Here is a 12,478-nt window from a genome sequence, read left to right on the forward strand (position 1 = left end):
TATACATAATATAAGTTATTGTATACCTGCAGACTACAGTTATGCAGATGTAATGTGTTTGGGTATGTATTATAATAAAGTCTTGGCACTTTCATTGCTTTTTAACAACGCGCACGCCATCTTTTCTCCATTAGTACATCAATTACGATTAGTATTCAATGTGTATATTTTTGGTGTACGATAGTATCTATTATAATGTTGTATAGTAAGTTAGCGTTACAATGCTGTATTTAAAATCAAATATTATACGTTTGCAATATCACATATGTTATATTTTTAATTTTGTGTACTTGATCAGCAAAAGTATGATCGATTTCCACATAATCCAACGAATTTTTCATCAATTTTGGCAATAGGCTAAAAATACCAGTTATATTTTTAACCCATTATTTAAGTTAACAATATATTTTAATTTTTAAAATTTATTATTTAACAATATCTATTTTCTAATTTAGTTTAAATGTATTTTATAGTAGTTTTCTCTCGACAAGAAAATATTTTCAAAAAATTATAATGTACTACAAATATATACAGAGAGATTTGATGGTTCAGTGTAATTGTTGTGATATTTTAAATATTTTAGTATTTTTTTTTAGTTTTTTATATTAGTATTTTTTCATGCAATAGAGAAATAAAGCAATGAGTGGTGTATTCCCACAGCAAATTTCTGTATTTGCAGAAAAAACAAACATGCAAAACCCTACTAAAAGAAAAAAAACAGACATATGTAACCATAGACACTGAAAAATGTAAACAATTGAAGTATAGTCGAACTACAATTATTATATGACACGAAATATAAATCTTTTTTACTTGTATATAATCAATCATATTTTCTAGTTTCTAATATAATTTTATGGAAATAAAATCCAAAATTTAAACTACATTTATGTAGGTAATTCAAAATCCTTTATTTAAACAATTAATATATAATATATAATATATCTATATATAAATAATTATTTAAAAAAAAAAAAAACATTTCATCTATATTTTTTGTTATTAATCATAAAGAACACTAATATTTGTCATATTTATAAATGTTTTTTTTTTTTTTAAATTCCTATGCGATTTAAAATTTTATATTAAAATTATACAATCCACTATTAATGCCAAGTGTAGTTTAGTAACAAAGAATAATATACGTATTGTACTATACATAAAAAATACACCAATGTGTGTATGGGATAAAATACATAGTAATAATAATAATTACTTTATACAATTTAATCAATCTTTATTCTATTAACTTTACCCAATACCAGAAAAACAAAAATTGTCTTCAAAATTATTCATTTAATTTCATTCCGATGACACTAATTGCTTTGGGAGTATTTGAGATTGAAATGCAACGATTAGATTAAAAATGACAGCAAATAAAAACTAAAAAAAAAAAATTTGGATAGTATTAATTTAAATTTAAGGTCATAAATATAATATTTATAGATTATTTTATATTTATATTCCACAGGGACATTTTGGAATGAAGAAAAATATAACTACAATACATTTCCGATCATGTTTATACAATAGTTAAAAACTTTTAAATATTTATTAATAATAAATTATAAAATAAAAAGTTATTATAAAATATCTTTGATTGAACATTTTACTATGAATGTATCATTCATGTATACTTACGTTAAGAAAAAGTTCTCTGTTAACGTTACAATAACCTCCAAAAGTAATATTCGTTCTACAAAGTTGAATTATTTCTAAGAAATCTTGAACCTGAAATAAAAAAATGTACATTATACGCATTACTAATGGGTCTGTTATGTTTGTCCGACACTCGAATGCCCGGCACTTAAATTGCCCGACACCATTTTCCCAACAATATTTTATTAATATTCCATTATTTTTAAAATAATTTTATCTAAACTAGTCTGGGCGAAACGAGAATCTTATAATAACAAAATTTGGGTGAAACAGGATACGCCCATATTTCCTATACACAGCATCAATGGCGTACCCAAAGGAGGGGGGGGGGCTCCAGACCCTCCCCATTGGAGTTTTTACATAATCAAATATTTAATAGTAAATAGTATAATTATAGTATATAGCGCATTTTAATTTCCCATTACCTTCAATACACTAAGTTTATAGATTATATAATAAACCTATAATGTATAAACCATACTATAGTAAATTAACAGTAATTTGTTGGTAATGAGTTAAACTATAATTATAATTAGAGAACAGATCAAACAAAAATGTTAGACCCTCCCAGGACCCCCCCACTATAAAAAATTCCTGGGTACGCTCCTGCACAGCATTTTTCCTAAAATACGCCATAGAGGGAGGAGCGGTGAATGATTTAATTTATACCTGGTGCCAACATCTTAAATGTGGCCCTGATTATGAGACAGTGGTGATGTAATGTTGAGCAAATGTTATTTTTTAATAGTTGAAAATATAAGACCAATTTAAAATTTAGGACAATGATAGTAGTATAGAGATATTACCAGTGACGTATTTGGAGGGGGCTAGAGGGGATGATCGCCCGGGGTGGCATTTTTTTAGGAACAAAATAAGATTTTTATATAGCCCATTTTATGTTTATGAACAATAATATAAATTGGTTATTTTTTTTTTTATCTAAGATAATTTTCTATAATTGGAAATATTCATGGAAGGGGGGAACAAAAATTGTCGACGAAAAACCTCTCCTTTAAAACGTAAATAAGGGGAGCGGAAAAACGTTAGCACCTGGGCGCCAAATTTCTGAATACGTCTCTGGATATTATTATTATATATATAATGTAGTATTTAAAAATGAAATGTCATGCAAATAACAAATCCCCCTTCAATAATATCGCAACGGTTTTATATTTATGTTTTTATGTACTTGAATTATTAGACTCAGTGGAGGATTAACCACTAAGCTCGTGAGGCTCGAGCCTAGAATGACAACTTATAGGGGACAACAAATTTTTTATGTCATGTTATTTAAATTCTCAAAAAAAAAAAAAAAATTATTAATGATTTCAAATGGGGTACTCATCATTTTTGGTATCTGAAAATATGAAATTTAATAATTTAAATCTCTGGCGGGAGACTATTCTTGAAACGTCGATTTGCTTGTTTCTAGTTATAAGATGCATTAATACGTAATACGTCAATACGCGTACCAAATGTCATTAATTATTAATTATATCAAACAATCAATCACGGAAGAATATAAATTTGATATTAAGTGGTCCATAACTAAATCACTTTTACTGGGCGAAACACGAAAGAATGAAACAAAACTGCAAAACGGAAAAGATAACTTACTTATAAATGTATATTAAAATGTATATTACCCAACACTCGATTTCATTCACGTTGAACTGAAGAAGAGGCAATTGGCTTATACCGAAGTGGGGGAAAGATTCGATTTTTTACTATATTTGAAAAATTTTGAAGCGGACATGATTTTGAAGAAAACGAAACATTTACAGATGTTATATAAAAATTATTTGAATAACAATTTTCTAACTTAAGTAATGCACTACAAATACAAATATAATATCTTAGAATTTTTCTTTCCATTCCAGTATCTAACTTCGCCTATGAAAGGTCATTTTTCGCGCTAAAAAGAATAAAAATGTATTTATGAGTCAATTTACTGAAAAAAAAAACTCAACGCTTTGTCTATACTGTGTATTGAGAACCACATCACATAGAAACTAAACTTTGACCACTTGATAAATGATTTTTCCCAATTAAAAGCTCGAAAAGAACTGCATTAAATCATTCATACTATTTATTTATAAATTATTACTTGTAAGATTATATGTAATACAATATTTGAATTCAATTAATAATAATACCTTTGAACCATTTCTTACTCCCGGGACGGCTATACCCAATTACCCATCACTCTTCGATTTAAGCCCATTAAAATTACAATCTTTGGATAGTATTAGAAAAAGGGAGCGGTAAACAGTTGAAGTAAACAGAACGTGTTTCAGGGCGTCGAAAAGGTTAATCTGCCACTGATTAGACTAAAATGTGTAGTTCACAAATACTGTATAGTGCAGCGGTTCCCAAACTGTGCACCGTGGTCTACGGTTCATAACAAATAGTTTAAAATGTTTTGATTATTTTTTCCTTATTGTTTTCATAAAAATTTTATAGCAAATAATGAAATATTTTCTATTGTATATTCGGACATTCTTATTTTAACCTTATAATATTTTTATGTAATAATTATAATAATGATAAAAATAATTTTTATTTATTTAATTTTTAACTTTAAAAATTCATTAATTTATAATTAAGTTAAATTTTAATAAAATTAATAAAATTAGTTATCAATGAGTATTTTTTTTTGTCCTGTCTTTCATGTTACTTACAGCAGGGCACCGTGGCTAAATTGAGTCCAAAAAAAGGCACCGCGGAAAAAAAGTTTGGGAACCGCTGGTATAGTGCATAGTTTATAACGTTATAGTGAAATTATTTTTTTTTTTTAAATCAAAATATTATTTCAGGAATAACTTGATTCGTTCACATATGAAAGTTTTTTAAATAATAATAATTATTAGTAAATAATTAAATAACAACTTAAGGGGATTGCCAACGGTCGGTTATTTTAACTAAAACATACCAATCTTTTGACAACTGTAACAATCGACCTATTCATGCGATAACAATTTTGAAAACTGATTTGAATTTGGCTTTATGTCTACTTCAGATCGATCAGTCCGCATTTCCCAATTTCATTCCCTAATTATTACAAATTTGATTTGAATATTTTCAAATTTTCAAATTTTTAAACGTTGATTATTCAGATTTTACTAACAAATCTTAAAATGTGGACTGATCGACTCAAAAAGACATTATAACAAATTCAGATCAGCTTTCAGAATTATTATCGCATAATTAGATTGGACGGTAGTGTTGACAAAAAGTACATACGTATGGTAAAATAAAACATTACGTGCTGTTCGTTCACGCGCGCGACGCAGTTATGGTGACTTGCTCGTACGCGTGCAAAAGCTATTCTTATCGCATGTTGCGGACTCATTCAACGAATTCCATGAATTCGTGGTTCCGCGATAGATCAATTATAAAACATAGATATAATCTGTGATGAAACTATAGAACTATACACTATAAGATATAGTGATATATCGTATATGCAACAATGCTTTTATGGTATTTTTATAGAATCTTGATTGTTATAGTGTTTTTGATATTTTTCCTTCTTTTGGAAAAGTATTTAATTCACGAACGACAACCCAAGTGGAGTAATAATTCTTATAACTAATATTACTACAATTAAAATTGGGTACTTTATATTTTTTATTTCTTGATAAAATGAAAAGTAAAAAAATAAGATTATCTAGGATAAAAAACACAGAGGAAACATTTCATCAATTGAAAATTGGCAAATAAATCGTATCAAAAAGACGGTAAGTGGTATATTAGCAACTTTAATTTTTGTTTTTTACTAGCATTATTTAGATTATGAATTTAAAAAAAATGTATGAACTTTTAAATATTAAATATAAACAAAATCATTATTATGATTCTAATTTATTTATTTTATATTGTTATTTTGAAGAAAAACAGAGAAAATCTAACGTCTGTACTACATAAACGTCAAAATAACGACGACGAGGTACAACAATGTAATGAATTGTACGTAAATATATTTTTATTTTATTTTTCATTTTACAAACATTTTCAAAATAAAAAATATTCGCACCTTTTGAGCTATTGATACAATTTTTATTTAAAAATTAATTTAATTAATTTAAAAAAAAATTCACTATAGACGTCGACTTATCAGTAAACAGTTAACTAATACCAAGCAATTATATTGTGATGAAGTATAAGTTGATATAAAGTAAAAGTATTGCATTGTGTAAAATTATGTGTAAAATTGTGTAGTCTTAAAATACGAAAAAAGATAATTTATGGACCGGACGCCGATTATGGAGCAGTAAATAATCATGAATTAGATGACCAGATATTAACTATGTCCCGTGAAGATTTCGAAGAGAAAAAATTAGAATTTTTAACAAATTTGAAATTAAATAAGTTTGAAATTGACGCATTACAACACCGAACAGTTGAACAAGCGAGTTGCAAAGAATGGGTAAAAGAAAGATCCAAAATGTTAACTGCGTCCAATTTCGGGAAGATTTGTAAATTACGAAAAACAACTTCTCGAAAAAATAGTCTAATTTCAATTTTATACCAATCGCATTATTTTCATGGGACTACTGCTACAAGGTAATTTTTAATTAGTAATGTATTATGTAGCCTCTGTGTGAAAAACTAACATTATTATACTTTTTTACAAATAATAAATATTTTATGGTTAGGACTCTATAAGAAAATTCCATCGAATGCCAAATTTACAATTTTGAATTCACCTTATTATTAGTTTACTTAAATTATTAAATAAAAAAATTAATTATATATTGAAAAATATTAATATATTATAATGTCGAGTGTTTAAAGTATTATGTACAACGACTAATTTTGACCGTTCGTCATCATCAGATTATAAAAGCACAATTAACATTATATTGATCGTTTAAACTAGGTATGGGATACAATTTGAGTCTATTGCTAAAGATGAATTTGAGAAAAAATTCGGATATGAAGTAGCTCCAGCAGGATTGTTTGTTGACCCTCATCTTCCATTTTTAGCAGCAACGCCAGATAGTCTTATTGGGGATGATTCAATTATAGAAATTAAATGCCTATGCTATAAAAGATTTAACTCATCTTGATGCATACAAAGAGAAAAAGTTGAACTTTATGTATGTACAATCGGGTAACTTATTTTTAAAAAAAACTCATTCTTATTACTACTAGACACAAGGACAGATGCATATAACAGACCGAAAATATTGCTACTTTGTTGTATGGACACCAAAAGGTATACATTTTACTGAACGTACTATTTATTATTATTTCATTATTGTAATTTTTTTTTAAATTATTTTTATAAGGAATGTAGTGGGCCGTTCTGCAAGAGGACGACGTAATACACCGTTAACGAATAAATACTTGAACGGTTCACGTCTGTGATGTAGAGTCGTTGGAAGGTGTTCAAATGACAAAACACGATGGTTTAAAGTTATACAGATATGTATAATAATGAATAAAATAAAATATATATAATGTGTGGTTAATACAAATAAGATAGTAATTTATAATTGAAAGTTTGAGGACAGAGTAATTAAGCTCTGCCCGAGAATAATAAAGATTGACTCTCAGAGCTTACGGCGATGTGAGGCGCGCGGGCTTCACGACCAGATGAGCGTCGGTGCAGTAAGCGGAGTAATTAGTTAACACTAGTTTAATTCATTCTACTATTCTAAATGTATGGGTAAATGGATACCGTATTTATAGGCAGCCATTTAGGATAAGAGTAAGGTCGATGGGGATCTGCCGGATGTGAACAAGGAAGCTTGTTTCTGTGATATTGAATATAGGCTCTGTTCCATGGAAACTGCATATCAATACGAGTAAGTATTGATATTGGTTTCTGTTTCGGTTTTGCCACATTAGTATCAATACATGATATAATGTTAGCGGATGTTAGCGGATGTTAGCTACCCGGTGGTTTACCACAGGAATTTGTGTGGATAAAATTGAACGCGATGATGATTTCTGGCGTATTAGAATGGAGCTGATTTTATCAGAATTCTATATTGAATACATGGTGCCAGAAATAGTAAATCCTCGATATTTAAAAAATAAATATAAACCATATGCAACGTACCAATGATTTGTTTATTTTAAAGTTATTAATTTTCGAAAAGAAGAAAATGTATTTAGTAGATATAATAGTCGGGTAGTCATACAACTATGAAATTATAATCAATTGTAGGTACAACGAAATCATGTGGGTCAACGCGATTACAGAATACAGATAAACATTATTGTTTTATAATTATTTTATTTATAAACAATATTGCGATAACAATGCAACTAGGGTCTATAATAGAAAGGTAGGTGGTTGTACAACTTCATTAAAACTAATAATCATTTACTATGCATACACATGTAAGGCATGCACGCACGCACTAAAATAATTGCCTATACTGAACCCCTTAAAAACCGACCGTTAGCAATCCCCTTAAGCAATTATTCGGAATTACATTATAAAAATAATTTAAATGTGTGTGTATTGCCTAATATAGTATTAAAAGTAAGATCTCATAGAATTTCTAAATACATACCGTATTGAAATAATCAATAATTGTAATTGTAATATAAGCGTCAAAGCTATGATTCACGGAAATGACTAATAAATTTAAATTTTCAAATATTTTATTTGTAGTATAGACCAATGGTTTTATAATAACATATCACTTTTTTAATATTTTTAATTATTTTTTTCAAGTAAAAAAATATATTAATTTTAAGCCTGTGTGCTTAGAATGATTATATTATATTATATATTCAGTAAAATTATAAAAACTGATTATCAATGACAATTAGTGTTGATTTTTATGTCTATGTAATATGATGGATGCATATTGTGTATAATCAAAGTGGTATTTACGACAGAGCACTGTGGCTAAATTTAGTCCAAAAAAGAACACCACCGCGGGGCACAGCCACAAAAAATTTGGGAAACACTGATATAGGCAGTACTATATAGGCTTACTTCTCTTTGCGTTTGTTCCACAACACCACACACAATCAAATTCAAAATTTTCCACCGTAATTTTGGTCCTATCTAAAAAGTTTTTGTCATGAACTTCAAATTAATTTAAATTAAACAAATGGTAATGGTATCTTATAAATAGAATGATTTTACCTCAGATAAAGCTGTGTAAGCAGATTCGCTGTAAATCATAAGAATAGAACTGGAAAATGTAGCCGGCAATAATATGGGCGAAACCTTGTAACTTTCCGGACTTATTAGTATCATGAACACAACAAACAAAGTGATTGTACTGGATATGTACATAACGATTGCTGTAGAACAAAACATACCACCGTGCACAATACCAAAGTCTGTTATCATATGTGACATATAACACCAAAGTTCTGCGTGTTCTCTAAACTTAATAGCTGATTTTTTGGTTACAATTAATTCCTATATTTTTTAAAACATATTCAATTAGCAGACTACAATCACAATATTAAACTAAATATAAATGTATCCAAATAAATTTATATTTTCTCATTTTTTATAATGAATACTTTTTTTATTCAACCAAATATTACAAAAAGGTTCTAACCATTAAACGTTGGTTTATGTCTTTGCTGATGTTTCGAAATATATGGCAATTGATATGAAAATATCCAACGGATAAATTTATGATAGCAAATATAGTTATGAACAAAATAGAATTAGCTACTTTCCACACTTTAATTAAGGTCACAGAAATTCCTATATTAGACGTTATAAGAACAATTGGTAATATTGTTACGATCCATGATCGTTTGGTTACATTCAAGTGTAGAGGTTTCCGCATACACGATTCAAATTTATCCTGAAAACTTCATTATAATTAGTGATATAAAAATAAGCTATTAATAAATGAATCATGCTCTAACTGATACTGTAACAACATTTTAATGCACTTGTAGATTTATTCAACATTTAAAATTTACTGTATCATTTTTAAAATACAAACCTCAAAAATATTCCATCGATTCCAATAATTCGGTATATTTTTCATATCCATCCAAAAAAAGGGAATAGTAAAGACGACTAGTGTCATTGCCGATCCTGCGATTCTAGATGTAAAATTGAAAATATCTAAGTCAGATGATTCAGAATAATATCTGTAATCTCCATATAATTTGTTAAATAATAAACAAATCAGGCAAACAAAAATTGAAAAGCTATACAGCATGATCCAAGAGAATAATTTAAATTTGGGTCCTGTAAAAAATAATATTAAATACAAATACAATTTTATAATATTATTATAGTTGATTAATTATTAAATTAATAAATAAAGATATTATTATCTACTTAAATTATAAAATTAATACTCAATATTATTAGTATAAATTATAATAAATATAAGGTTGATTTTTGAATTTTATAAATTAAAACAAAAATAAATGGTTTTGTGGTAAATATTTTTAAAATTTGGTTATTATTTTAATTATTTTATGATACAACTCATTTTACTATCAAACTTGCTAATTACCTATTTACGTAAGATCTCTGTAACATTCTGTTAAATTCTAAAAAAATGCATATATTTTATTCCAAAATGTAAATACTTTATTTTAATATTACTTATTGCAGTTTATCATACATTTCTAAAATTAACTTTTTATGAGTTATACAACTATATTATTATTTTTTTTTTTAATATACTATTATTATATTATTAATTACATCAAATACCATTTTTAGGAATAACTAAAATTGTTACCGTTTTCATCTTCAGTGAGTGGCATTACTCCAAATAATTTCAATGCTATAATGTTCAGTTTAAGTTGTTTAAAATATGTTGATTTTTGGTTTTTTATTCGAACCGTATTTTTTCTATCGTAAGCATTATTTTTATAGACGAATATTTGTTTTGAAAACATTTTCTTTTTAATCAAACTGTATTGACAATTTCTCACTTCAGAATACGGAGATTCGTAAATATTCAAGTAGATTGAAGTTAGAATGAACGTAAAATAATTATTTTCTATGGTATATTTAGATTAGTAATGTCAATTAGAAATAGTAGAATGCACTGTGGGTAGTATCTATGACTATCGATCATTAATGATCAATTCGATTGTATATTGAATAATTACGTAAATAATGACATAAATATATGTATAGGCACAAATAGTTTTAAGGTACATGCATAACATTAAAATTGATTTCAAATAAATTATTTTGAAAAAAAAACAATTATAATATCACTATAATTATATGGGATTGTTGAAGTTTTATTGTGTTGATTTTAATTTGAGATACGGTCATTTTATCATAACTATTTTTTTGTGCTCAATTATTTCCAATTCTTTTTTTGAAGATATTTCACATAAAAATGTCTGCCACCCCATTTAATTCAAGCAAAAATATATCTACGCTATTAAATATGTGGTAATATATATCCAGTAGTAATGAAAATAGTGCAATAGTATATTTATATAATTCAAATTACATACATTACTAGCAAATATAACAACAGTATATAGATTATACGATATAATATACCCACGTTTTATAATTTTTAAATGTTGTTTGACACTTAGCGACTTAAGTGACTACATATGGATTTCCATACACGCGCTTTTTAATCATAAGTAATAACTATTATTTTTACTTTGATAATGATTTTGAATGGTATTTTATAATTCACTGTCTTATTTGTTTTAATATTCATAATAATTTCAAATTACTATAAATCATTGAATATAAAATGTTTTTTGTAAAAGTGAAATTAGATTAATAAAAAATACTAAGTCAAGATTTAGCGATACTTCGAAATATAACGTTTTTAAAAGTCGCTCTAAAGATGTGCTACATATAACTTATGAGTTATTTTCTTATTTTTTTTTTTCATTATTATAACATAACATAAGTCTACCATACAAAAATTAAAAATTACCATTTAAAAATACTCGAAAGATTATAATATTATTTATATATACTTAATAACAGCAAATTTACAGCACAGTATTAAAGTATATTAAACTAATGCTTCTCAATCTTTTTATAACACAAAAACCCAGAAATCTCTTCAAAAATCAATCAAAACCATTAGGTAAATAAAACCGTGATCTACAACCATGTGCACATGGTTATAAAGAATAAAAAAATATAATAATATAAATAATACGAGTGTACGGCGGATATCGTATAATTTAAGATTTACAATAATATTTGTTCTTTGTTCCCACATTTTGAGTAGCCCTATATTAAATAGTATAAGGTAACGAATGTTATTCATACATAATATGATGTGTACATAATGTGTAACATTTAAATTATTGAATTATTGAGAATGGGTGTAAAAACTAATAATTTATTAACATCAACACAACTGCCGGGACTATTTACCTTACCTAAATATACAATTTTGGTATGTACTATATTTCTATAAAGGGTTATTGCATAATGCGTAGGTAGCTAAATGTTTTACAATAATATTCAAAGGTTTCTCAAAATCGGTATGAAACACCAAATTATATCAATCGAATGAGCCAAATACAATGAAATATATTTTATTAAAGAAAATTAAATTAAACAATTGTGTAAATTCACTTTTATAAATATAGGTATTTGGTATTTTAGTTTAATATATAAAAATACAAACTTCTAAAAAGCAAGTAACTTTTTCTTTTTCAAATCGCAATACATAATTATTAAATATCTTTTGTTTAATTTATGATAATTTGTAAAACTTTAAAACAATTAAAATTGTAATTAAAATGAATGATAATAAATAAATTGATTTTTTTTTTTTATTTTTATGTCTACTTTTTTTTTTTTTTTTTATTTAATAAATATTTACAATCTGTATACAGAATATTATAATACAATAAGTAAATT

At 26.4% G+C, this 12,478-nt stretch overlaps 2 protein-coding genes across 2 annotated transcripts; one reads left to right on the plus strand and one right to left on the minus strand.

Moving 5' to 3' along the window:
• Positions 1 to 1,170: 1,170 nt before the first annotated feature.
• LOC112684671 (gustatory and odorant receptor 22) lies at positions 1,171 to 10,565 on the minus strand. The gene is made up of 7 exons (XM_025556307.1): positions 10,356 to 10,565; positions 9,600 to 9,850; positions 9,201 to 9,455; positions 8,774 to 9,055; positions 8,621 to 8,692; positions 1,642 to 1,731; positions 1,171 to 1,383 (listed from the first exon to the last, which is right to left on the minus strand). The coding sequence occupies exons 1-7, from the start codon at positions 10,513 to 10,515 to the stop codon at positions 1,303 to 1,305; spliced, it is 1,191 nt and encodes a 396-aa protein (XP_025412092.1). The 5' UTR covers positions 10,516 to 10,565; the 3' UTR covers positions 1,171 to 1,302.
• Positions 5,853 to 6,768, plus strand: LOC112684673. Its single transcript, XM_025556308.1, has 2 exons — positions 5,853 to 6,225; positions 6,542 to 6,768. Exons 1-2 carry the CDS (start codon positions 5,969 to 5,971, stop codon positions 6,729 to 6,731), a joined length of 447 nt encoding a protein of 148 aa, XP_025412093.1. The 5' UTR covers positions 5,853 to 5,968; the 3' UTR covers positions 6,732 to 6,768.
• Positions 10,566 to 12,478: the final 1,913 nt, after the last annotated feature.

The sequence above is a fragment of the Sipha flava genome, unplaced genomic scaffold, assembly GCF_003268045.1.
Source record: "Sipha flava isolate LNK unplaced genomic scaffold, YSA_version1 255_pilon_pilon, whole genome shotgun sequence".
NCBI classification, from domain to species: domain Eukaryota; kingdom Metazoa; phylum Arthropoda; class Insecta; order Hemiptera; family Aphididae; genus Sipha; species Sipha flava.